General features: G+C 43.8%; 2 protein-coding genes and 1 pseudogene across 7 annotated transcripts in view; 1 reads left to right on the top strand and 2 right to left on the bottom strand.

Annotated features, from left to right (window-relative positions):
• The window catches only part of ACER2 (alkaline ceramidase 2), a 50,553-nt gene extending 40,639 nt beyond the window's left edge, over positions 1 to 9,914 (top strand). For 4 of the 6 annotated variants that reach the window (XM_054521043.2, XM_063713988.1, XM_024252895.3 and 1 more), the window contains exons 5-6: positions 1,018 to 1,155; positions 5,194 to 9,914. In XM_054521043.2, the coding sequence (XP_054377018.1) occupies positions 1,018 to 1,155; positions 5,194 to 5,380 (325 nt within the window). In that variant the 3' untranslated portion in view covers positions 5,381 to 9,914. Of the gene's footprint in view, positions 1 to 1,017; positions 1,156 to 1,895; positions 2,478 to 5,193 lie in introns of those variants that run through there. The other 2 variants (XM_063713987.1, XM_054521040.2) reach the window with 2 other exon arrangements.
• A 5,408-nt stretch (positions 9,915 to 15,322) lies between these two features.
• LOC100939510 (microtubule-associated proteins 1A/1B light chain 3B) lies at positions 15,323 to 16,172 on the bottom strand. Its single transcript, XM_063713989.1, is given in 2 exon segments — positions 15,323 to 16,024; positions 16,027 to 16,172. Coding segments are annotated over 2 exon segments (381 nt in total). The 5' UTR covers positions 16,090 to 16,172; the 3' UTR covers positions 15,323 to 15,706.
• Positions 16,173 to 17,337: 1,165 nt separating this feature from the next.
• On the bottom strand, positions 17,338 to 17,879 carry LOC100443534 (large ribosomal subunit protein eL21-like; annotated as a pseudogene).
• Positions 17,880 to 27,881: the final 10,002 nt, after the last annotated feature.

Genomic DNA, 27,881 nt, shown 5'->3' with positions numbered 1-27,881 from the left:
AGAAAACCATTTTGTTCCAGTGTGTATAAGAACTTATCCCTTCATTCAACACATGTTGAATGCCTTCTGTGTCTGGCACATTTCCAGGTGCTGGGATACAGCAGTAAACAGATTCCATGTCAGTGGATAAACACACACTGGAAACACATAAGTGAGACACAGAGGGTGTCAGGGAGGTTATAATCACTACCGAGAAAATTAAAGGAGGGAAGGAGGCCTCGGGGAGAGCCACTTAGGAGGTGGAGACAGGTGTTGCAGTTGTTAAAAATAGCATCAGGAAAAGGCTTACTGAGTGACATTTGAGCAAAGATTTGTATGTGAGGGAAGAACATTCCAGGCAAGAGGGCACAGTGAGTGCTATGGTCTTGCGGGAACACGCTTGGGATGTTTGTGGAACAGCACAAATCCGGCAGTGGCTTGAGTACAGGCAGTGAGAGGGAAGAGTACACACGAGAGGAGGTGAAGGGGAAAAGGGAAGATCATGCATCCGGGGCTTTGTGGCCGCTGTGAATACTTTGGCTTTCCCTCTTGTTAAACAGGAAGATGCTGGAGGCTGTTAAATTGGCTGTAGGGGCAAGGGTGGAAGGAGACTCTGATGAGATGGCGGTAGCATGGATCTAGATGGAGGTGGTGGAAAGAGGTCAGGTTTGAGATATTTTGAAGGGAGAACTGATGGACTGGATGTGGGCTGTGTGAGAAGGAGAAGGATTGGGAGAAGAACAGGTTATGGACTTGTTAAATTTAGATCCATATTAGGGTGCTCATGTCAAAAATGTACTTGGGTGTATGAGTCTGGAGTCGGGGAGAAGCCTGGGTGGGAAGGGTGTCTGTGAGCTATCTGCGTACATATGGTATTTACATCCATGAGACTGTGGAGTGACTGTGTGTTGGGTAAGAACTTCGGTGTCATGGGGTTGTGGGCATGAGAGGAACCAGCGAAGGAGACACAGGATAGGTGGCCGGCAAGGAGGTGGAGACAAGGTCTGACGGTGAGTGACTCTCTGGACCCCCGTGCAGGTGTGACAACATGCGTGTGTTTAAGCTGGGCCTCTTCTCGGGCCTCTGGTGGACCCTGGCCCTGTTCTGCTGGATCAGTGACCGAGCTTTCTGCGAGTTGCTGTCATCCTTCAACTTCCCCTACCTGCACTGCATGTGGTAAGCCCCTGCTATGGGGAGGTGGCCGGGGACAGGTGTGTTTGCACTTGCTGTTGGGCTCTGTTCACCCTGCAAGTGGTGCACAGGTGTCCTGTGGGTTGCTGGCTTGCTTCTCTCCTCAGGTGGATTGTCAGATGGTTCAGAAGCCACTGAAAGTACACTTTGTAAAAAGCTGAATTGACTCCAGGGAGCAGGCTTAGCCGGAACAAAAGGCCTGATTGTCATGCTTAGGTCTGCAGTCTTTTACCTCTAACTCCATTATTAAAGCCTAAAGGAGCTTGAGAACTGAACTTGTAACCTGAGCTCTAGCTAGGTGTTGGGGGAGGGGAGAGATAGGGGAAAGCTGGGGAAAGAGATGATGTGAGGGCTGGGAGGGTCCTCAGTAAGAACCCCACCTTTAGGGCCTGAGTGACCAAGTGAAAGGAGGGGCCGCACAGGCCATTTAGAGACATTCTCTTCCATTATTTCTATAAGTGGGGACAGAAGACCAGAGAGCTAAAGTGAATTGTTTAATGTCACCCACCTGTTTCTGTAGAAAACAACCTTGGAGTTCAATAATAGCACATTGGAGCATCTATACTTTGGAATGCTCAGGATACACTAAGTTAAAAAAAAAAAAAGTGGGTTACAAAATACATGCAGAATCCGATTCTGAGAAAGCTGGGGGAAATTGGAGTGGCTTTCTTCCAGGAACTGCTTCAGCCTCAAACCCAGAGTGATCTTTCCTTTCTGTCCTCCAGGACTTCTGATTGCAAAAGATCACAAGGAGGAGAAATCTGCTGTATGTTATTCCCTATATGTAGAAGGAACCCAGAGAGGAATTCCAGTGGTGAAGAAATGGAAAAACTTTGTTAGATCTAGATTCAGGAAAAGGTTGACTTCTATCCAGAGATAGGCTAAAAATATACAATTTGATAGAATTCACTTAAGTTCCCTTGCTCATGTGAACTTTTATATATTTGCTATGAGACCCACCCTACTCTAAATTTAAGACTTGGGGACTTCAAGGAGTGTTTGTAAAAGACAAAATTCAAACAGCACAAGTTGGAGTTTACAGTCTTAGGATCCATTGCTCGATGTTTTTTAGATTCAACCTCAACTAATACTAGTGAATTTATATACTTTATATATTTGTTGGATTATAATTTCCAGATAATAAAATGTACAGATTTTAAGTGTATATTGTGAATTTTGAGAAATGTATACACTAGGTAAATATGACCTCATTCAAGATGGTCATTTTTATGTATCTAAGTCCCCTTGTCACACTAATGATTTAAGTCAAATTTGAAATTTAAACTATGTAATAATTTTGACTCAAACTTAATGTGTTTCTGAATTTGGTATATTTCTGCTTTGTTTTTCAAAGTTGAACCATCTTTTCTTTCCAGTTATAAAATGACATTTTTTTATAACAAATTTAAACAACATAGAAGTATAGAAAGAATGGCTCTCATAATTCTATCCCCCAAAGAAACATAATTATTAACAGTCTGATGTATATCCATCGAGATTTTGTATGTACACACACACACACATATATGTCTACTTTAAAAAAAAATAGCATCGTTCTGTACACGATGCAAACTTTTTTTTTTTTTTTTGAGACAAAGTCTCACTCTGTTGCCCAGGCTGGAGTGCAGTGGGGTGATCTTGGCTCACTGCAATCTATGCCTCCTGGACTGAAAGTGATTCTCCCACCTCACCCCCCGCAGGGAGCTGGGACTACAGGTGCATGCCACTGCACCAGGCTAATTTATTTTGAATTTTTTTGTAGAGATGGATTTTTGCCATGTTGCCCAGGCTAGTCAGAAACTCCTGGGCTCAAGCAGGTCCACCTGCCTTGGGCTCCCAAAGTGCTGGGATTACAGGCATGAGCCATTGAGCCTGGCCCAAACTTTTTTTTTAACCAAATACTTAAATCTATACTACATAGATCTAATGCTATACAGACATCATTCCATACCAATACATATATATAATCTTCATTTTTGTGTCTAATAAATACTTCATAATATGGATGCTTTATAATTTATTTAACCAACCTCTCTCTGATAATGGACTTTGAGGTTATTTCTAATTTCCCACTTTTCCAAACACTTTATAATGAGCATCTAGATTGATTTGAGTTTCTGAATATTTTCATATGTTAAATTAATAATATTTATTGCCAAATCCAGAGAAACTGTACCATTAACACTGTTTACTGAAGTCTGTAAGAGAGCATCTTTTACCCACACTTTCACGTATACTGGAAACTCTTAAATCTCCATTAACCTGATTGAGAAAAATTATATTTTGTTTTTATTATTATGTCTTTTTAAAAAATTAGTATTTTTGTTGGGCATCTTTTCAAATGTAAATTTGTGATGTGTATTTCCCCTTTTTAATTTTCTTTGTCTGGTCTATTGAGTGTTTCTATTTTTAAAAGTTTATATCAGCCGGGTGCAGTGGCTCACACCTGTAATCCCAGCACTTTGGGAGGCCGAGGTGGGTGGATCACAAGGTCAGGAGATCGAGACCATCCTGGCTAACACGGTGAAACCCTGTCTCTACTAAAAATACAAAAATTAGCCGGATATGGTGGCATGTGCCTGTAGTCCCAGCTATTTGGGAGGTTGAGGCAGGAGAATCATTTGAACCCAGGAGGCGGAGATTGTAGTGAGCCGAGATTGTGCCACTGTACTCTAGCCTGAGCAACAGAGTGAGACCCCGTCTCCAAAAAAATAAAAAATAAAAAAGTTTATATTCAGCATCTAGGCTTGGCACATAGTAGACAGTCATTACTAGCTACATAACTATGTGCCACTTATGCATATTTGCAACATTTTCACAAGTACAGAGAATAATACATTGAGCCCCCATATAGGCAACACCCAGATTCCATAACTATCAACATGAGGCCAATCTTGTTGATACCATTCTCACCTACTTCCCACCCTGACCCTGATTAATTTCTTTAGTGTTCTTTGTATGTAGGGAGTTAAACTTTGTCATATGGTACAAATATTCCCTGCCCCCCTGCAGTTTCCCATTTGTCTTTCAGTATGTTAATATTTTTGTGCTGTACTGGTTTTAAACTTTCATGTTGTCACATCTGTTAATCTTTTCTTTAGGATTTCTGGATTTTGCATAATTTTTAAAAAGATCCCCTCCTCCCCAACATCAAAGTTTATAAAAATATTGTCTTTGGGCTGGGCGCAGTGGCTCACGACTGTAATCCCAGCACTTTGGGAGGCTGAGGCAGGTGGATCATCTGATGTCAGGAGTTCAAGACCAGCCTGGCCAACGTGGTGAAACCCCCTCCCTCTCTACTAAAAATACAAAAATTAGCTAGGTGGGCCTGGTGGTGGGTGCCTGTAATCCCAGCTACTTGGGAGGCTGAGGCAGGAGAATTGCTTGAACCCAGGAGGCACAGGTTGCAGTGAGCCGAGATTGCACCATTGCACTCCAGCCTGGATGACAGGGTAAGACTTCATCAAAAAAAAAAAAAAAAAAAAGGATTACATGCTCTTAAATGGTCTATTGTTTGATAAAGATTAATATTAAATTAAAACTTTGTACAGGTACAGTGAGGATAAATTTTTTAAAATTTCCACTAAACTGCAAAAGTGGTTTAACCAACATAAAATTATTCCTGATGAAGGACATAAAATATCTGTAACCAGTTGTTAAAGTGAGAAGGTGGGTTCTAATCAGATGTGCTCAGTTACTTCCATCTTAGCATCTCTGTTGTAAATCCTTGGGCCTCAGTCTTCTTGTTTGAGGCCCAAAGGCATTTATTTGCACATTTGTTCCTATTATCCAGCAGGAATATTTTAGAACATTCTAAAATGGGTCCCAAATTGCTGAAGATTTATCATCCTGCTATTCCAGGGATTGTTGGTAATCTTCATCCTTTCCTAATTAGAAGAGGCCCCTGGGCTGCAACTACAGTCAGCAAGGTGCGTGGGTTAGACCGGAAGAAGGAGCAGGCTAAACTCAGGGCAGCGGAGTCTTCATGCTCATCAGGTTCTCACCTCTTGTCTCCCTCTGCAGGCACATCCTCATCTGCCTTGCTGCCTACCTGGGCTGTGTATGCTTTGCCTACTTTGATGCTGCCTCAGAGATTCCTGAGCAAGGCCCTGTCATCAAGTTCTGGCCCAGCGAGAAATGGGCCTTCATTGGTGTCCCCTATGTGTCCCTCCTGTGTGCCAACAGGAAATCGTCAGTCAAGATCACGTGATGGCAAGATGGTGGCTGGCTTCTCTGCTTATCGCCCCTCATGCACTGGGCTTCCTTTGCTAGGAAGACAGCCAAGGGAGTTCGAATAGTTGGGGTGTGGGCTATCTTTTCAAAAATCTATTTGCTGGGGCTCTTAATTTCTTTAGTGTTCTTTGTTTGTAGGGATTTAAACTTTGTCATATGGTACAAATATTCCCTGCCCCCCTGCAGTTTCCCATTTGTCTTTCAGTATGTTAATATTTTTGTGCCGTACTGGTTTTAAACTTTCATGTTGTCACATCTGTTAATCTTTTCTTTAGGATTTCTAGATTTTCTGTAATTTTTAAAAAGATCCCCTCCTCCTCACTAATGTGTCTGTGGACCACCTGGATTCCATTGTGCAAGGGGAAAAGTGTCTATTCCTTTCCCAAAGACGGAAAATGGAGGGCTTAGGGACACTAGATGCATTTTTCTCAGCATCACTTCCAGATGCAGTGACTTGTTGGGCTGCATCCTTAATGGCCATGGCAGAGCAGTCCCTTGGGGGATCCAGCCCTGTACAATGCATCTCTTCCTGGAGAAAGCTGGACTTCTCCAGACCCCACCATTCCCAGGCGCCCTTGGAGTGGACTCTACTGATGACAGACAGACCCTCTGACAGACAAGACCCTCTGACTCTGTGATGGAAGATGCCAGAGATTTTCCTTTGGGATAATTGTCCTTAAAGAAAACCAAACAGATGAAACACACACAGGACTTGTGGCTAAAAAGGCTAGTTTTTCACTTGCATTTCTCAACTAACCCAGGTTTTACATGCATCTGTGAATCCTTTTACTACTACCTCTGTGGAGAGGGGGAGAGACTTCAGATAAACGTGAAGCTAATGAGTAAAACCCTCTCTGCCAAAACCTACACTCCACTTTAGGCCATTCTTGAAGATGAGCACAGTTTTTAAATACTGATGTCACTTCCGCTTCCCCCTCCCACCCCAGCTCAGCAGCCTCAAATCCACAGAGAAGAATAATTATGGCATGAACCTTCCCACAGACCCACCATCTTTAAGACTTGACCTCCGTAAGTTTACCAAAGGGCTCGTCACAATTGTGGTGGGGGTTCTGGTTCAAAATTTGGAGCAAACATGAAGTTTTTGGAAACTTTTTCTCATTTGAAGCCTCCAGTATGCTGTACTATTCTGGAAATTACCTTCAAGAGTCTCACTTCTTGTTTCTGTTGTGTTTTCTGTGGGCATCATGCTCTTCACTCTTGCAGTAGAAGGTGCTTTCTGGGTTTCCCAGAGTATCCAATGGCTCACTTTTCTCAAGTGCTGGCAGTAACTATGCACTCACGGGCTGGTTTGGGTTGCTGGTGCAGCAGCGCAAATCTGTTGCCTTCTGAATTTTTCTCACCTAATGTGACACTGGCTACAATGAATCTTCTCTTCATCAGGCTGAATGAAAGATTCAAGAACCGTTTTCAAGGTGCATGGTGGGAATTATCAACCTCAGGGATACTCATTTTAACTCAGGCGTGTCCTGCTTTGTAACATTCCATTGTTGGGAGAGGGCAGGACAGGTGTGTTCTTGTGTGGGCAGGAGTCATGTCACTGTCCTACATATGTAAGAGTTGGGAAGGTGACGATTTTTGACACATCCAGGAACTCTTACTCTAGTTAGAATTTGTACAAGATCCAAGGTGAAAACCCCAATAAGCAACTGAATTTAGAGTTTAAAAATGAATGACTTTATGCTACATCTGTGGTTATCAAATTATATAGGTTGTTCAGGAGCAGAACCCTGTTTGTAGTAAGAAATCTTTGTGGAACCCCAGTGTGTGAAGTAAATTGTATTTTATTAACTTAAATTTATTTAAGGTTAAATTTATGGCATTTACTTAATAATATATAAGGTGGTAAAAATGCAAATTAACAAATTAGTAATTTCCAAGGTAGAAAAATTAGGTGTTGAATGAATGTATATTTTGCTTTATTATTGTTTTATATATATAGAGAGAGAGTGTTTTGTTTTTGAGTCAGGGTCTTGCTCTATTACCCAGGCTGGAGTGCAGTGGTGCAATCATGACTCACTGTAGCCTCTGTCTCCCAGGCTCAAGCGATCCTCCCACCTCAGCCTCCCCAGGAACTGGGACTACTGGTGCGTGCCTCCACTCCCAACTAATTTTTGTATTTTTTCATAGAGATGGGGTTTCACCATTTTGCCCAGGCTGGTCTCAAACTTCTGGGCTCAAGAGATCTGCCTGCCTCGGCCTCCCAAAGTGCTGGGAATAGGCATGAGCCATCACGCCTGGCCTAAAAAATATTTTTAAAATGATCTTTGAGTTAAATATTCATAGAACTTCTAATGTACCTCTTTGAGACCTAGGTGTTGATGGAACAGAACTGCTGTTAAGTCCTTTGGGTTTCAAGTCTAGAATTTTTTAAAGGCAAATATCAGCTCATTCTTATTTTAGATTGACCTTATCAGGCATGGATTCTGGTCTCATCTACTTTATGGTATAAATGCTCCAAGGTAAGGGGTTTGGTGTATATTTTAAGCCCAGCTTTTTTTTTTTTTTTTTTTATGTGAGAAGCAGAATGTGCTTCTAGAAACTGGTTTTAAAGAGATGAGCTGAGAAAGAAATGTGGAATGGAGTATATTTGAGGAGGACAAAACATAACTTCACTTTTGAACGGAAATCACTCTAGCTTGCCAGCATGGGATGTAAACCAAGAGAGTAGAAATATACCCGTCTTATTTTAAGTTGGGTTTATGGCATCACTCGTTTATGTAAAAGCACTACAAACTCTTTAAAGAAAATTGGGGAACTACAGAAAAGTCAAAGAAAAAAAAAAGTAACCTATATTTCTATTGCCCAGGTATAATCCTTGTTAATATTTTGGTTTAGTCTCCTCTTTTTTCCCCCAATATAGTTGTAAATAAATGATGTCTTTCAGAGTTGACATTTATCCTGTAGCTTGAATGGCATATAAATGCCAGTTGTATATTTTTTCATGAAGTGTGGGTTTGGAATACACTAGAGTTAGCTATATGCTTGAATGCTGATCACTGGATTCTGAGACTGACTACTGAGTCTACCTTTTTAATCAAGCCTGACATGAATGGGCTCCAAAAAGTAATGAATGTAATTCTACTTTTTGATGTGCCTCTGCACTTGGCTTGGTGAGTCATCATAAATAGCTGTTAAATATGTGACTTTACAGATTTTGATATGTTCAGATTGTAAAAAATGAATAGTTTATTTCATTAATTGATGGCAGTCAAGAATCTCCCTCCCTTCAGTAGGGCTGACACTTAGGAGTTAGGTCATGGTTGTGGTTACTTGGCATGGCTAATCAGATTTTGTTCTGGTCAGAATTTGCCCAAGATCAACACCCAGCAGAAACTGGAGTTAGGCTATAAAAAACCATTCATGTTTCCGAGTGATCATTTCAGTCAGTGATTCATGTTTTACAGTTGTTTAGTTGTTGATTATTAGAAAAAGTAATATTTTCTTCCCTTTATGATTACATCATTATAAATGAAGTCCTTCCGTGAACACATTTAAGGTGTGTGGAGATGAGATATCTGAATCCATTTGGGGACAGGCTGCATTTTTGGGGAACTCTATGCCTGTCCAGTGAAGAGTGCCTAAAACATTAATTATAGATCAAAGATGTTCTGTTGAGGGACAAAGCTTGATGGTCATCAAACACAAGGCTTTGTAAAAATACGACCACCTATTCCACTTACTGGATCTCTCAGGTGTGTAAAACTTCTCTCGCCAGTTCATCATGCTTCCATGAGCCCTCAGGACTGGGATTTGAGCCTTCCTGGCTCTTTATCCCTTGGGGTGGACATGGAACCATCTCTGAGGGACCAGGTGGATGCTGAAGCTCACCCGGTCAGGGCCCCTCTCCTAGCTCCTTTTACACTGAAATTAATCTGAAAGCTTTCATAGCCAAGGCTTTTCCTAGGTGCTATTATTCCAGCTGGCCAAAGAGAAGTCTTGGGCCAGATTGGGATTCTCAATTGATTTTATAGACATAATTCCTCTGCAAACTTAAAAAAAAAAATGACCCCTACTTTATAGGACTAATTGTTTGAATTGTATCTTTCTCTGTATGTTAAACCAGATTTAAAACTATTTTATAACCACAATATGTAACAGAGCAATATAGTATTTTCAGATATACACCTTGTTTTATACCTTATGTGTCCTTAGGTATAAGGACCTTATGTGTCCTACATAAGGGTGGCATGCCCTCTGGCTGTGGTAAAATTTAATCCTCATTGCTTTGGGAGTGACTTAAGGCCTTTTGAAATGGAGCTTTTGCACTTTATACTTTTTCTGTGAACTATGATAACTATATTTGATATTAAAGCTGTAAGTGGCATTTTCAGTAAATGAATATGTACGTGTTTGTGTCTGTTTCCAAAATGATTTCTGAACTAACTGCAGTGAAAATGTATCTGATGGATTGTAGAGCAAAACACATTACCTAAATTCATTTGTTAATGAATTGGGTACCATTGTTATTAAAAATGCATAAAATAATTGTTGTTCCTTGTTGGTTTCTTCTCAGAGCTGTGAAATTAACACATGAAAATATTTCCAGCATAAAATACCTAAGAACAGTTTATTTTTACTAAAACGTCTGTGGTCATGTCATATGGATATAAATCTCAAATATAGACCTGGTGCGGTGGCTCACGCCTGTAATCCCACCACTTTGGGAGGGCAAGGTGGGTGGATCACCTGAGGTCAGGAGTTCGAGACCAACCTGGCCAACATGGCGAAACCCCGTCTCTATCAAAAAAAATACAAAAATTATCTGGGCATGGTCACTCGCACCTGTAGTCCCAGCTAGTCAGGAGGCTGAGGCAGGAGAATCACTTTCACCTGGGAGGCAGTGGTTGCAGTGAGTCAGGATTGCGCCAGTGCCCTCCAGTCTGAGTGACAGAGCGAGACTGTCTCAAAAAAAAAAAAAAAAGAAAAAAAAAAACCCAAAAATCTCAAATATAGAATACAGATCATTTATGTTGGATTTCATCAAATCACTAGAAGGAAGATCTTGTGACATTTTAAAATCATAAATTTAGCAGGAAAATTTTTACCTACTTTTAATTTTTTGTGGCAGTTTTTTAAACTTAAAAGTCTCACAGATCATCAGATTTAGAAGAATAGTCTGGGCACAGTAGCTCATGCCTGTAATCCTGGCACTTTGGGATGCTGAAGTGGGTGGATCGCTTGAGCTCAGGAGTTCAAAACCAGGCTGGGCAACATGGTAAAACCCTGTCTCTACCGAAATTACAAAAATTAGCCAGGTGTGGTGATACACGCCTGTAGTCCCAGCTACGCAGGAGGCTGAGGTGGGAGGATTGCTTGAGCCTAGGAGGCAGAGGTTGCAGTGAGCAGAGATCGTGCTCCAGTGCTCCAGCCTGGGCCAAACAGTGAGACCATTTATCAAAAAAACAAAAACAAAAGAAAAACCGTAAGAGAAGAAAGACTGGATAAGCATTATCTGTATCATTACAGTGGGTTTTTAGACTTTTTTTTTTTTTTCTGGCAGAGGTGAGGGGACAAGGAGTGGCCCCAAAGTTCTTTGGCAATATAAAAGCTGTAGGAAAACGTCCATGTAGAGGTTGAGTATCTCTAATCCAAAAATAAAAAATCAGAAATTCTCCAAAACCTGAAACTTTTTGAGCACCTATATAACAATAAACAATAAACAATAAACAAAGGGAATGTTCCTTGGAGCATTTTAGACTTCTGATTTTTGGATTAGGGATGCTGTATAATGCAAATATTCCAAAGTCTGATATCTGAAATCCAAGCATTTCTGGTTGCAAGCACTTTGGATAAGGGACATTCAATCAGTATATAATTTTCTAGGGGTTCAGACATCTCTAGTAGCCCATCCAGGTAAACAGCCTCTGCCCAACAGGAGACTAAGCAAGCATTCAAATCTTTTTGGTGCTGAAATTGGTTACTCAGTCTTCAGGACTGAACTTTTTTGAGGCTGTGCTCAGGGACAGTGGCTGAGGAAGTTGAGGTCTCTGCTTTTGGGGCACTGGCACGGGTGTGTGTGCCTCTATCCCCAGCAGTCTGGATTATCTGTTTCTCCTCTTGGGTGACCTCTATTTTTGAGTCTGGCTGGGAGTTGATGCAGCCACCCCTGCTCCCTTTTCCAGATTGCCCTTTGAAGGCCAGAGCTCAGGTGCTAGCCTCTCCCACTCTTTTCTTTAAAGGACTTTTCATTAAAAGACATTACATTGAAAGACGTGCTAAAGAACTATACTACGAAGGGCTGGAGTGGGCAGACCCAGGGTTCTGGCAACTTACATCTTAGGGGTCCTCAACAAACTGGGAACTTAGATTTTTTCCTTGCAGCCTCTTTCCTGGTTTACAGTTTCACAGTTCTTAAGATGGTGTTTGGGTTTGTCATACCATTCTGTCTACTTTTGTATAGTTGGATTTTTTCATAATAAGAACTTAAAATATATGGTATTTGAGCTTTTGTTCTCCACTGTCTCCAGAGCCGGTTCTCTGCCTCCTTTCCGGCCCCGTTTTAAGAGGGCTGGCAGCCCCTCTCTCCCAGAACTTATCTTGTCTCAAGTGGCATTTCTGTCTCTAACTGTCTCCAGCCTGGCGACACCTAGTTTACCTGGGAAGTCTTCTCTTTGGGTGTTAACTCACAAAAAGGAAGAGATCACCCTCACCTGGGTTTTTATTTGTTTGTTTTATGCTTCTCATTAAAACAAAACATTTGATTCAGCTGCTTTGGCAATTGAGAGCAGAGACCAAAGTGCTATTTTTAAGATGTAACAAATAGCAGTAGTTTATTTTTATATTCGGGCTAGTGATAGGAAAGTGGCTGAAGGTAAGGCCAGGAGCATGAAGTAATGGAAAACATACAGTGGCACTGATGATATTTGCGAGAGAGGGTTTCCTGTGAACAAAGAAAGCCATTAGCTACCGGGTGGGAGAGACGGAGACGCTCCTGGAGTAATATTGCCATCTTGTGGGTTTTTGAGGCATTGCTATGTGGCGCAAGCGAAGCCCTTCCCAATTCCTAATCATCCCAGAGATCACCAATTGTCTCAAAACGCCAAGTTATGTAATCTCTTTCTGGGCCCAGGTATGTTTCCCTGGATTTTTCCAAGCATCTCTCTCCCTTCCTTTTCCTCTCCTCTCTTCCCTTAGAAATTCAGTTTTCACCCCCCACCCCGGGGGTTTTAGAGGTTTCCCAATGTGATAAAGCAAATACTGTTGTTGGCTCTCGGTATTCGTGGTTCCAGGACCCCCCAACCCCCATACCGAAATCCCAGAGGCTCCAGTCTCATATATAAAATAGCATTGTATTTACATATTACCTATGCACGTCTTGTGTGCTTTAAATCATCTGTGGATTACTTATAATACCTAATACAATGTATATGCTGTGTAAATAGTTGTTAAACTGCGTTGCTTTTTATTTGTATTATTATTTATTGTTGGGTTATGATTTTTTACTGTTTCTTTTTCCCTGAATATTTTCAATCCATGTTGAATAGGTGGATGTGGAACCTGAGGTTACAAAGGGGCTGTATTTAAAACCAATTTAAGGTAGATGCGATTTAAAGGAAGTTTTGTGTTTTTGTTTGTTTATTAGATATGGGGTCTTGCTGTGTTGCCCAGGCTGGAATGTAGGGGCTATTTACAGGCACCATAATGGCACACTACAGCATTGACCTCCTGGCCTCAAGCGATCCTCCTGCCTCAGCCTCCTTAGTAGCTGGGACAAAAGGCACTAGCCACCGGCCAGTCTGGAGGAAGTTTTTAATCCACTGGAGTGAAATTTAACTTTTGGGATTAATAGCTCAATTTGCACAAGTCAAATGTCATTATAACTCAAATCTTTTTAAAGATGAATCTAGTTTAAATCAACGCTTAGCAAGTGTCTGTTTGGTATTACCTATTATGCTGCCTGCAGAGGGTTATAGGGATGGATGGAGCAGCTCAGATCTGGGGAGGGGAGAAGAAGGCCACTGACTCTGCCGAATCCCCGTAGTGGAGAGGAATCAACAGTGCTAGGGAGGCAGGAAGGAGAGAGTGGTGAGTTTTCACCAGGGAGGAGCGAGCTGGGACTTGAGAATTCTAAGCTTTAACTGATAAACCACGAGCCACATATAATATGGAATTTCAGTCCAGTGAAATAATTGGTAGACTCCCTAGGAATATTATTGGTAGACTCCCTAGGAATTTTCTTACAAGCAAACCTTATTTGACAGCCCATCACATAAGTTATCTTTCACATAAATGGTCTCATTTACTCCTCTCAGCTATTTTGCGAGGCTGGCATTACCATTATTCCTGTTTTGGATATGACTGGAAATGTATTTTGACCACTGCTATTGCAAGGATGTAAACCCAGGACTTTTGACTCTTAGGTTTAATTCTCTTTCCACAGAGGATTTATGGCAAATGAGTTAAAGGTTTTCATATAGGTGGGCACCAAATTGGAATTATCAGTTTCAAAACTGTCCTATTAGTACAAATAATTGGATAAAATACAGTTGGCCTTTCATATGCATGGGTTGTATATCTGTGAATTCAACCAGCCTTAGATAAAAAATACTTAAAAAATCCAGTGTTGAATATGTAGAAAGTATTTTTTTTTACAGTTTTTAATTGTACCTTTATTCAACTTAGTTCATTAACAATGTACTTGTTTTAAAGATCCTACAAATAAAGTGACCACTCACTAACGTGGGCTATAGGTCACCCCTCAGCATGTTATTTATTTTTTTAAAAAAGCAGTATTTCTTATAGGAATCTTACTGATCACACAGTAGTTACAATAATGTCAGATATGATGTATACAGTCTAAATGAGACGGGCTGGTTAAGAATTTACATAATGTAAAAATATACATATTAAAAGTTAGCCAAGTGGACAGACGCATGCAGTGGGGAGAGCAGGTGACAGGAACTGCTTTAATGATCAGTACAGGGCCCAGATGCAAGGAATCTGGGTTTCCCCTGTTACGGTAAATAGCTTTCACTAATGTATACAGGAATTCCATACACATCTAAACACGAGGGCAAGTTGTGACCTGCTACATGTACAGTCTAAAGTGGTGTAACTGTGATCTTCCTGTGATACTCCCAAGAAAACTAAATAGTGGACCCCATGCAGGTAGTGGGAAGCACTGGTCTATGATCGCAGGTTGAACCTGAGGAGGTTTAACTCTTGACGTTAGTATTTGTAAAGAGCGTATGGCTCCTTTTACTCTGTTTTCTCCACAACTGACATGCATTCAGTGCGGGGGAATTCTGATGGCTATTTGACCTAACAGTAATAACTGAACTACTATTAAAAATGTGGGAACCTTTTCAATAATATTGAGTTACACATTTAACGTTAAAAAAAAAAAAAACGAAAACATGGATCATCCATAGCTTTAAGCCAGAAGGTAGAAGGGAGTGTGTCTGAATTTTAATGCTTTTAGTTATACTGTTCTGTGGTTTCTACCGCTGTCCTAAAGAATGACACTGGTACACTGCTTCTTTCCATACCAACACAGGCGCTAGTTCGAACTCCGACAAAAGCTGAAACAGAAGAAGTGCCACTCTTTCTCCAGGGTCTTTTGAGAAACTGGATCAAAATTATAAATTACTCAAGTTTCCTTTTGAGTGGTATCTTTATGTGCGTAACTAGAGAACAAACCAAATAAGAAATGTCTACCCCTGCAAGAGTGTGGACTTTGGGTGTAGTTCTGTTAGGAGTCAGGAACCTCGAGCAGCAGTTTACAATCAGGGCTGTTTTCTTACACACACCCCATTTACCCTGCGTTTGTGCCAACAATTATGGCAAATGCGTTTTGCAGGGATTATGCTTCACAACTGAGGCCTACAGATCCTCTTAGGGAAATCTCTCTAGCTGAGTAGAAAACTTCTATCCAAAAAGGCGGTGGGTTCTGTGAACCTGAAGAGAAGACTCAGGGTCTCTCTGAAAGCCTTTAAATTACTGCTGGAATTGGAAGTTCCTATTAGTGAGAAAAGAGCATTAAAATATCTTGAAGGTCTATTTTATTGGCAACTTAGAATGCAAAGTATTTTATCTTTAAACTTTTAAAATTTGAAAACAAGCTAGCCTACATTAAATAATATAGTTTCCAAAGCTGAACGTGCTCACTTGGAGCTCAGTTCTTCCGCTTGAAATACAAACACACCTTCTAACACTCCTAGGTGGGAACACTACTGTTTGATGATCTATGATTAGATGAACTGATCGATCTCAGTTGGTAACATCCCTTTTTTTCCCTTGGTAAGGGTTTAAAAAATTCTAGAATAGATGCATTTTTCTAGTTTTACACTGACAATTTCATCCCAAACGTCTCCTGGGAGGCATAGACCATGTACAGGAATCCATCTTCATCCTTCTCACTCTCATACACCTCTGAGACTGGTGTGGAGACGCTCACCATGCTATGTCCGTTCACCACCAGGAGGAAGGCTTGATTAGCATTGAGCTGTAAGCGCCTTCTAATTATCTTGATGAGCTCACTCATGTTGACGTCTCGAACGTCAGGTACAAGGAACTTCGTTTTATCCAGGACAGGAAGCTGCTTCTCACCCTTGTATCGTTCTGTTATCACCGGGCTTTTGGCTGGATGCTGCTCTTGAATTCAAGTCGGACATCTACTCGTTGTTGGAAGGTGCGGCGGTGCTTGAAGGTCTTCTCCGCTGACATGGTGCGGGGATCCAGGCGGCGGCGGCGACGGCGCGAGGGTCCCGGCGGCTCCTGGGGGCGGCGCCGGCGGTAGAAAGTATTTTTTCTTGTCATTCTGGAAGCAACACAATATAACAACTATTTACAAAGCTTTTACATATAACTAATGTAGAGATGATTTAAAGTATAGGGGAGGGCTGGGAGCAGTGGCTGGCGCCTGTAATCTCAGCACTTTGGAAGGCTGAGGTGGGCGGATCACTTGAGGTCAAGAATTGGAGACCAGCTTGGCCAACATGGTGAAACCCCGTCTCTACTAAAAACACAAAAATTAGCCTGGCGTGGTGGTGCATGCCTGTAGTTCCAGCTACTCGGGAGGCTGAGGCAGGATAATTGCTTGAACTCAGAAGGTGGAGGTTGCAATGAACCGAGATCATGCCACTGCACTCCAGCCTGGGTGACAGAGCAAAGCTCTGTCTCAGAAAAAAAAAAAAAAAAAAAAAAGGGGAGAATGTGTATAGGTTATATACAAATACTGAATGATTTTATATTCTGGACTTAAGCATCCTCAGATTTTTGTAAATGGCAGCTAGTAATCAAAACCATCTACTGCTTAACAGTCCTGGATGCTGGTACTGCTTGTGGCCATAGTGAGGAGACACAAACTATCTCTCTTTGCTCAATGACAGGTCTGCAAGTCTCATTATTTCCTGGCCATCTCTATTGGATGCTCATAGACACCTCACATTTGCCTTTACTTATACCTCTCTTAAATCTGGGCCTTGTCCACTTTCTCAGTGAGTGGTGTCACTTTCCATTCAGTTGGCAGAGGCAGTCCCCACCTCCCTCAGTTGTCTATATCCAATCTATTTTGAGACAGGGTCTTGCTCTGTCACTCAGGCTGGGTGCAGTGGTGCAATCATAGTTCAAGGCAGCCTCCCTCTCCTGGGCTCAGGGGATCCCTCCTGCCTCAGCCTCCTGAGTCACTGAGACCGCAGTCATGTGTCACCATGCCTGGCTAATTTTTAAATTTTGTCTCTTTATGTTGCCCAAGCTGGTCTCAAACTCCTTGGCTCAAGTGATCCTCCTGCCTTGGCCTCCCAAAGTGCTGGAATTATAGGTGTGAGCCACTGTGTCCAATCCATATCCAATCTAGTAGTAAATAAATCCTCTTAATTCCACTTCTCCAATGTCTCAAATCCATCCATTTTTCCTTATCCTGGAGAAGGTGCCACTTTCTTTTTTTTTTTGTAGCCCAGAGGCCCTTTATTTATTTATTTTTTTTAACACCTATTATGCCATGAATTCATAGGGAATAGGTTCCAGCAGCTCAGGCTCCTTCCCATTGGTTCTCACAAAGTGTGCTTCTCTGGGTGGAGCAGGCTGGCGCTTTAGTTGAACCCAGGTGCCTTTCTCTTTGGCTTCTTTCTTTTTCTGATCATTTTCCTTCACGCGTTTCAGGAAGCTATCTCGGCTCTTAGAGTGCTTGATGTGCTCAATACGCACATTAATTCTCTTGGCAAGAATCTTGCCCTTAACTTGTTTGTTTACAACAATGCCAACAGCATGCTAGGTAACATTGTAGACTCTTCCAGTTTTGCCATGGTAACACTTGTGGGGCATTCCTTTTTGAACAGTACCCATTCCCTTGATGTCTACAATATCACCTTTCTTATAGATTCGCATATATGTGGCCAAAGGAACAACTCCATGTTTTCTAAAAGGCCTAGAGAACATATATCGGGTGCCTCTCCTCTTTCCCTTTGTGTTCGTCATTTTGGCGAATTACTGGAAGATGGCGGTTCCGGCCGAAAGGCAGGTGCCACTTTCTATTGCCCATCTGTCCTGCTGGAGCCAGAGTTGTCTTTCTAGAGTGAAATCTGACAGTGTCCTTCCTTCTCAGGCCCCACCAGTTCCTCCCCATTGCTCTTAGAACAAAACAAACCTCATTGGAGACCCTGAGTGTGATCTGAAGTCTCCTCCACGATCTGGTCCCTGCCTTCCTTTCCAGTCTTTCTGGTTTTGAGCGTCTCCCCCTTGTCCCCTTCACTCGAGTCTCTCAGAGCTTTGTGTGTTCTTCCTGCTCTTTCACATGGTCTTTGGGCCTGTCTGCATGGCGGTGTAACAGATCACCTCAAAACTTAGTGGCTTGAAACATCAGAAATCTATTCTGTCACAGTTCAGGAGGCCAGAAGTCCAAAACCAAGGCGTGGGCAGGGTTGGCTCCTTTTGGAGGCTCTGAGCAAGAATCTGCTCCATGTCTCTCCCTCCATTGTCATGGGGCTTCTTCCTTGTGTCCCTGTGGCGTTGTGTCTAAGTTTCTCCTTTATCTTATAAAGACATCAGTCATTGAACTTAGGGCCCACCCTAATCCAGTATGACCTCATCTTAACTAATGACATCTGCAAAGACCCCATTGCCAAATAAGGTCACATACTGAGATTCTGGGTGAAGGTGAATTTTGGGCAAACGTTATTTGAACCACTCACTACACTGTCATGTGCCAAGAATGTGGAATTCCCTCCCACTTTTAGCTAAAACTGCCAGAATGGATTTAGTGTTGTGGAACTCTAGACTCCTCCCGTGTGTGCAGGCACCTGGCATGCACACACACGTGCACACTGACACGTGCTGGCACACACATGCCCAGGGCTTCCTCTTTCTCTCCCATGGTCCCTGGTGAAATTTCCTGTAATACCTTTTCATGCCCTCCCCCCGAGGCGGGGAGGGGCACCCCTATCTACAACCAGCTGTGGAAAATACCCCAAGAAGCAGTGAAGGGAGGCAGCACTAAGGAGGAGAGGGGTGTGGGCTGAGCTAGGAAAGAGGAGGTTTTAGGAAGCTGGCCTGGGGGTTCACTTGGAAGAAAACCTGTTCTCTTCCCAAATCTTAGGATGTCTGGCGGGATAAAGCCATCCAGTCTGGCATCTCCCTACCTGCACTGCATGGCCTCCTCATCTTTGTATTCCCAGAGACAAACCCAGGGCCTGGGAGACTGAATCCAAACATCAATTTATCAACCAATCAATCCGTAGAGCAGCGGTCTCCAACCTTTTTGGCACCAGGGACCGGTTTCATGGAAGACACTTTTTTCCACAGATTGGAAAGGGCTGGGAGTGTGAGGTGGAGAATGGTTTCAGATGGTTCAAGCTCATTACATTTATTGTGCACTTTATTTCTATTATTATTACATTGTAATGTATAATGAAATAATTATTGTAATGTAAGAATAATAATTATTATTACATTGTAATATATAATGAAATAATTACAACTCACCATAATGTAGAATCAGTGGGAGCCCTTAGCTTGTTTTCCTGCAACTAGGTGGTCCCATCTGGGGATGATGGGAGACAGTGACAGATCATCAGGCATTAGATTCTCATAAGGAACATGCAACCTAGATCCTTCCCAAACGCAGTTTACAACAGGGTTCATGCTCCTATGAGAATCGAATGCCACTGCTGATCTGACAGGAGGCGGAGCTCAGGCGGTCATGTTTGCCTTCGCCCCGGGGCTCCCCTCCGTCTGTGCAGCCCGGTTCCTAACAGGCCACAAAGGGGTACTGGTCTGCGGCCTGGGGTGTGGGGACCCCTGCCTTAGAGCAAAAGAGTTTTGGGGTGTGGTGAGAATACCTTGCCCGGGTGAGGAAGGCTTCCTGGATTGGAATGCGGCGTCCAAACTGATACCTGATCGGCGGCGAGCACTAGGCCAGGGGAAAGGTCTCCAGGCTGCCAGACTGCTGGGCAGATGATGGCTCTTCTATCCACGGCACCTGGTTGGATGTCAGGAGTACTGAGGAGTGTGTGTGTGTGTGTGTGTGTGTGTGTGTGTGTGTGTGTGTATTTTTGTGCAGAGCAAGCGTGAAGGAAGCCAGCAGGAGCCATACCCATGAGTTGAAAATATCAGAAAGGGGAGCTATGACCTGCAAGACACATTGTGATTGTGGTGTCTTGGCCATTGTCCATTGGGACCACAGGAAGGTCAGGGATGCACTTCTGCTTGGTCCTACGGCTGGCAGTTGGGAGATGCGGGCGTGGGGAGCGGAGTCCGGTGGGTGTAGTGTCTGGAGCCGGCTGGGAGCAGCTCGGCCTGGGTTTCCGAGGAGCGGGCTGGCGCTGCTCCGGGCACCCACCAGGGGGCAGTGCTGCCGGGCGAGAGCGCGGTGGGCTGAAGGGCGCGGGGCTGCGGGGCTCGGGTCTGTGGGACTAGAAGGCGCGTGGCTGTGGGACTAGGGGCTGGCGGGCGCGCGGCGCAGGGCTGCGGCGGGGGCGGCCAGGGCGGCTTTTGCCTCCCACGCAGGCAGGAGAGAGTTCTCGCGTGCTTGCCTATACTCTCCGCCGGGGATATTTCCCGGCGAGCGGACCGTGCTGACTCTGGACTGCAGAAATGCGCCCCCAGAGGAAAGCTCTGCGCTTTGCGGGAGCTCTTTAAAGCCAAGGTTCCAGAGAATGGATTTACCCCAAAGCTGATAACGCTAACGCTTCTGCCACCCCAAGGTCGTGTTCATGCATGTATCTATAAGAGATTCCCTGAAAGTATGTATGTTTCAGGCCCAGCAGGCTCTGCCTCTTGGTGACTCCACTCCAGGTTTCAGTTTGGTTGCCCCCTTGACGGTCTAGATCCCTAACCCCCAGATCCACCAGAGCTGCTGAGAAACTGGGACAAGCCTCCACAGAGGCAAGCGACTTGGGGTATGTGTGGGTATATGGGTGTGGATGAGAGAGCGAGCGAGCGAAGGAGTTCACCAGTATAGATGCCAGTAGCAGCTACCCTTCCAGTTGTGACAACCTAAAGTGTCCCAAACATTGTCAAATGTCAGATATCTGGCAAGGAGAGCCGGGAGTTGTTCCTGGTTGAGAACCACTGATTTAGAGATTGTAGCTTTCCTTTTCCATTGCTGCTTATGGGTTAAGCCTCAAGTCTTTTCCAGAAGGGTTGGATTGTGACTTGTACAGCCTCTTCCTGGAGACTTCCACCCACCAAATTGAAAGGGTCACAGGCTGACTCCGGGGGTGAAGAGCCTGGGTTCAACCGAGGAAAGTGCCGGGGCCTGCTTTCCTCCCGTGGCCTCGGCTGCAGCCCGCGAGCTTGGGAGAAAGTAGCTGCTGGCCTGGCCGGGGGTGCTGCGCTCTGCTCCCAGTTTCTCTCTTCCAACAGTTAGAACATGAAAGCTGGAAGAGATCCGAGAGAGTGTCTATCTAGTTCAACACCTGCCCCTTCCCTTAAAAAAGTGTTTACGATGAGAACACTGACATTCAGAGCCCTGAAGCGTGTCTTCTAGGGCTACGTAGCTTTTATGAGGTAGAAGTAAGACCAGGTCCAGGTGTCCTGACTTCCAGCCTAGAGCTTTTACTGCTCCATGGGCAGCCTCTCTGAGTCCCCTATTAAAATGCAGTCCCCCTGGAGGGCACACACCATAAACTAGATGAGTGGCTGCTTAATAAATGACCTTGAAACTTAGTGGCTCGAAACAAAAATAAATAGTCTCTCAGTTTCTCTGGGTCAGGAATTTGGGAGCAGCTTGGCTGGGCAGTTCTGCCTCAGAGTCTCTCATAAGTTTCAGTGAGATGTTGGCCAGCGCTTTTGAGTATAGACTTTGGTCAAGAATCTTCTCTTGGCCGGGCAGTATGGTTCACACCTGTAATCCCAGCACTTTGGGAGGCCATGATAGGAGGATCACTTGAGGCCAGGAATTTGAGGCTAGCCTGGGCAACTTGGTGAGACCCTGTCTCTACAAAAACTACAAAAATAAGCCGAGTGTGGTGGCATGTGCCTGTGGTCCCAGGTACCTGGAAGACTTGGGTGGGAGGATTGCTTGAGCCCAGGAGGCCAAGGCTGTAGTGAGCCATGATGGCACCACTGCAACTTCAGCTTGGGTGACAGAGTGAGACCCTGTCTCAAAACAAAACAAAACAAAAACCCACAAAAATCTTCTCTAAGCCTCAATTTTCTCATGTGTAAAATGGAGATAATAACAGAAGTTATTTCATAGGCTGTTATGAAGATTAAAAAAATAATTCTTTTGTGGCAGAGATTTTCAGTTTCTTACTCTAATATCACTTCCTCTTTCTTCCTTTGTAATAGAAGCTCCAATATTTAGCTGGAAAGTTGGCTGCCTGGAATAAAAGTCTACATTTTTCATCTTTTTTTTGTTTTTTGTTTTTCCAACCAGTTCTGTTTGAAGACATGTATAGAAGTGGTATATGGCACCTTTCAGGGAACTTTCTTTAAAAAACAGTATCTCCATTTGCTCCTTTTATTGGTTGCCCTCCTCTACTCTGCTTCCTGGAATGTGGATGTGATGGTTGGAGCTCTGGTTGCCAACTTGGAACACGAGGATGAGCAGCACACCCCTGGGATGATGGAGTGATGGACTGGAGGGAGTCTGGGTTCCAGAAAGTTTTGTGGAATTGTCATACCAATCTTGCACTGCCTAGGTGATAGAGAAATAAAGTTAAAATTGTTTTTTTCTACCGGGTGCAGTGTCTCATGCCTGTAATCCCAGCACTTTGGGAGGCCGAGGTGGGTGGATCACTGGAGGTCAGGAGTTCAAGGCCAGCCTGGCCAACATGGCAAAACCCCATCTCTACTAAAAATACAAAAATATTAGCCGGGTGTGGTGACACATGCCTGTAATCCCAGCTACTTCGGAGGCTGAGGCAGGAGAATCACTTGAACCCAGGAGGTGGAAGCTGCAGTGAGCTGCACTCCAGCCTGGGAGACAGAGCAAGACTCTATCTCAAAAAAAAAAAAAAAAATTGCCCTCAAACATTCTGCTATCCAAGAGAAATAAACTTTTATCTTGGCCAAACAGATATTTTGTGCTTTCTGGCTCATGCAACTGAACTGAACATCCTATTTGCTTACACTGTTAGCAAATGCCTGGTAGTCAGGAGGTGCTCAGTACCCTGGTGAGCATTTTGATTTCAAAGCTGGGGTCAAACCAGTCAACCAAATCTCATAACCTGGATGTGGAGAGAGTAAAGGGGACAGCCAGGACAGTGGAGAAAGAGCTCTGGGGTCAGGAGACCTGGGTCACAGTTGCAGCTCTCCTCTCTCCGCCTCAATTTAATTTTAATTTTATTTATTTATTTATTTTTGAGATAGAGTCGCACTCTGTCACCCAGGTTGGAGTGCAGTGGTGCAATTATGACTCACTATAGCCTTAACCTCCCAGACTCAGGTGATATTCCAGCCTCAGCCTCCTGAGTAGCTGGGACTGTAGGCATAGGCTACCACACCCAGCAATTTTTAAAATTTTTTGTAAAGACAGGGTCTCATTGTGTTGTCCAGGTTGATCTCAAACTCCTGGGTTCAAGCCATCCTCCTGCCTCGGTCTCCCAAAGTGCTGGGATTACAGATGTGAGCCACCACGTCCAGCCTCCATTTTATTTTCTTTAATTGAAAGGGGCTGGAATAGCTCAGGAGTTTTCAAACTTTTTATAGCAGTAGGAATTGTTCTTCAAATGGAAACCAATATATAAAAAAGATTTAAGTAGAATTTTGGATTTATCTAATCCTTTTTGTTCCATCCGCCAGACTACCTTGGGGTGATCCTCAAGGCTTTAAAAGGAGCGTAATTTGAAAAACACAGAACAGACTGATTCTCCAAATTATTTCCAGGAGCAACAGTCTATGACTTTAAGGGGCTGAGCTGAGCCGGAAAACATGGTCAGGTTTTCTAGAATGGCCATAATCTGGGGTAAGGGTGGTGTCAAGCTGCTTCGAGGTCCTGGATTCCCATGAGGCGTCTGGCTCTAAGTGTGCTGACAAACCTGTGGCTTCATCTCACAGTGAAGAAAAGCACATTAATTCATAGTTAGGTGGCCTCAGGAGTCTTCCTTTTTGTAGCTCTAGGCTATATATCACATTGCATTAGCCAGAGGTCAGTAGACATCATCAAAAACAACAGGAACATGGGAAATTTCATTTTGCTGGTGCTGCGGGATTGAAAATGTCAGCTCTCTCTGGCTACCTGGCAAAGGAATTATGCCATGGCTCAAGAGATGGGGATGAAAACCTTAGCTCATCATTTGAAAATTGTGCATTACAGACTTTGCTGTGAAATATAAGCATTGCTGTAAAATGCAAACATCTTTGTCCCATTGTCATGGTCCCTGTTCATCATTGAGGTCAATAATAGTGTAATCACTGGGTTACGTGAGGATGGGATGAGGTAATACATGAACATTCAGTGATAGGTTATTGACTGCTTCTTCTTTAAAGGCCAAGAGTTGGCTTTTAGTATTTTTCTTACTAAGTTGCAAGAACTTTTGGTAAGGAAGTGAGCATTTTGAATATAGTATTTACTGCAAAATTTTCCCAGTTTCTTGTTTTTAAATTCTGGTTGTTATTGGTATTTAACACACAGATGTTGAAAGTTTTAAGTAGTCAAAACTGTTGACCTTTTCCTTAAGAACAGCAATTATCCGGGTGTATGCCAGGCATCCAGGCATGAATGCTTCTGAAGTCCTTTTCAAGCATTGGCTTATTGAGTCCTCATAACAAGCCGAGGTAGGTGCTACAACTGTGCCCATTTTATGATCAAGGCAGTGGCCCTTGGTACATTCCCCACCTAGCACATCCCCAGATGCCACATGCCCATTAGTCACAGAGGCCGAAAGATACTAATATCCTTTAAGGAGAGGCAGCAAATGAACATGCAAAGGGGGACAGGCCTTGGGGCGAGGTGGGGACACAGAATCTCAGTGCTAGCCTCTGCAAAGTTTGAAACAGCCTTGCAGGGACTTCTGGTAAGCCAAACAGGGCGCGACATTCTGAGAACCACAGATAAGTTCTTTTACTTTCTTATACCCCATGGCCAGAAAAAACAGGTAAGTTCTGAAGCCTACCTAGTCTGGAAGAAAAATAGGAAAGAAGTATTAACCAGAGCATTTCTTGATTCCAGACTCTCACTGCCTCAGCCTGGAGACCAGGATGGCACCCCCAAGTCCTTTCAAAGTCATCTGCAATGGAAACTCTCTTGCTTTTAGTTTTTCCCAGGACAGTCAGCCAACCAGCCACTGGGTCTGGCAGGCTGTGCTGTGGAATAGAGGCTGGAGCCCTGATTTGAGCTTGCAGAGGACTGGTCCTGCCATTTAACAGCTTTGTGAGTTTGGGCACATGAAATTGCTTTGTAAACTACAAAGGGCTGTGTGTAAAAGCCTAAGGTGCCATGAATATCAGGCTGGTGACAAGTGACCACCTTCCTGATGTACATACTGAGGAGCATTTTTTTTTTTTCTTTTTTACCATGCTTTCATCTGCAGCATTGTTTGATGACTGCCCCAAACCCTCCAAATCAAGTGAATACTTCTGAGCAGGCTGTAAAATCCATCATTGGGCCCCTTTTCTTCTTCCAAACTGTACACCACCCACACTGAATACCTGCTTCCCTCTAGGCCTGGGCACTTCTGTTCCCTTTGCCCAGCATACCTTCGTCCCTCCCCACATTTTCAACACTTGTACTTCTATTTTCCCCTTAGGACTTCATTCATGTGTCACCTTCTCCAGGAAGCATTCCCTGATAACACCCTGGCCACATCCCTGGAGGCTGGTTTATATGCCCTTCCTCTGTTTCCATAGTGACTTCTATTTTCTACTTACCATGAGGCACATCACACTGTATCTGTCTTTACCACTGGATATGTCTTGTTTATTCTTCTATTTGCAACATTCTAGAATCCCTGAATATTTGACAACGTATGCTTTCCCTCTACCATATGGCATGAGTGAGACCAGGGTTGGAGCACTGGTGCATGCCTGTACAGTGGTATGATTTTAAGCTACTTGCTTGGCCTCTCTGTGTTTGCATAAATGGAAGATGAGACTAATGATAACTGAGACTTAATATGGTAGCTGTGAGGACTATGAGAATCCACTGAGAGCAGAGTGAACCGTGCTTTGTACGGAATAGTGGTGGGATTATGGAATTCAAAATGAGGCAGCTGTTGTTGTCATCAGTGTATGGCTGGCCTGGATCCATGATACTGATATGACACCATTATTTATATTGTGGGTCAGATTCTTCCGTTTTTGTGGGTAAGTTCCATGAGGGAAGGTCTTTGTTCAGCTTACAGCTGTATCTCTGTAGCTTAGAATAGTGCCTGGAACATAACAGGCACTTGGTAAATGCTGGTTGAATGAGTGAATGAATGAGGTACCAAGAGACCCCATAGGATGATTAATCTTGGTGGCCAGTCCAATGTTCCCCGGCGTCCAAGACTTCTTTTATGCCTTATAATCTGGCTAGTGTGTGTCTCCAAAGAGCCTTCATTTAGCCCAAACCAGAGGTTCCCAAACATTTTTACCAACTGTCTTCTTTATCATAAGTTTGAGGAAAAAGTTATTTCTCTTGAAGAGAAAGCAAGAAGGAAGAGAACGCCCTGTTTTAACCTCCAGTGCCAAACGCAGCCTGAAACACACACGCCCACACAGCTCCTGTTCTTGGGAGAGAGGCACGGTGAAGTGGCATCTGGAAAAAAACCCAGTTCAAGCCAAATTTGTGTCAATCCCTTCTCTGTCAGCCTGTGCTTCCAAGCACAGTATACCAAGTTCCACCCAGCTTTCTGCTTTTTCTTCTTTCCAAAGAGAACTTTGATTAAAAAAATCTTAAGATGCCTGGAAAGAAATTTCTAGCCTACAGACCAGCATTGTCTATGATAACTTTCTGTGATGACGAAAATGTTCTATAATGTGTGCTGCCACTAGTTACTTGTGGCTGTTGAGCACTTGAAATGTGGCTGGTGTGCCTGAAGAGCTGAGTTTTCAATGTAATTTTAATTAATTTAATTTAGATAGCCACATATGATTAATGGCTACGGAGCTGGGTGGACGGGACAGTGATGTGTGGCTGAGAGGAGAGGGCTGCAAAGGGGGCCTCAGATAGGGTCTGACCCTGGAAGTCTTCTCTTGGCCCTTTCTGGGGGACTGGAATCAAGAAAAGGCCAAGAGCCTCTCAGTGCTTTTTAACATAGGTGCCCCTTGATCAGCTTAGAATAAGAAATGAGGTCACATTCCTTTTAATGTTCAAACCACATGACTTATGATAAGGGCGTCACGAGCCCTGATCATGCCTCACTTTCTTCTCTCACCCAGGGGGATCTTCCTCCTGGAAAATCTCACACACTCCCTCCCTGGGGGCTTCCTTGGTCCTGGTGGGGCAGTGTCGTTACTCTCATCACCAGGAGAGAAAATCAGGAATTCTGGTTCTCGGCTGCTACCGCCGCCTTGGTCACTAGGTGTCACCAATGGTCCTGCAGCCCACTAAAAGGAAGGCGGCCACACCAGCTGGCAGGTCTGGGGACAAACCTGGAGGCTGAGGTGGAGGGAGAAGTTGGCTTCCTGAGGGGGTGAAACTGAGACTCACAGCCGTACTAGAGGCACCAGATCAAGTGTCGTGGTGTGGGGGAACGTGGGCAATAGGGTTCTGGGACCTTTGCCGTGTGACTGTGACCCGTGTGACCTGTTTTGGTCGTCTAAGGGAATAGTTTCTGCCTACATCCTGCTGAAAGAAGTGGCTTTTGGAATGCCTGCCCTCTTTCTCAATGGACCCCAGCAGGCAGCCCCCTTATGAAAGGGAATTGTTTGATGTCAGTGCTCATCCCAGAGCCTGAGTGCTTAATCTTCCCCGTGGTCACCGACTTTTGAGGGAAAGTGGCTTCAAAGCAGGAGTGGTGACAGACCTGGGTCCTGGTCCCCACGCTGCTGCCCACTTCTGGTGTGACTCAACCTTCCATTCCCACCCCCAACTCCCGCCCAGCACTTGTACCAGAGAGAAAATAAGACCCACTACACATTTTTGTAACTTTTTG

Source organism: Pongo abelii, chromosome 13 (assembly GCF_028885655.2).
Source record: "Pongo abelii isolate AG06213 chromosome 13, NHGRI_mPonAbe1-v2.0_pri, whole genome shotgun sequence".
NCBI lineage: Eukaryota > Metazoa > Chordata > Mammalia > Primates > Hominidae > Pongo > Pongo abelii.
The sequence above is the reverse complement of the archived record's forward strand: the minus strand, read 5'-3'. Positions and strand labels throughout refer to the sequence as shown.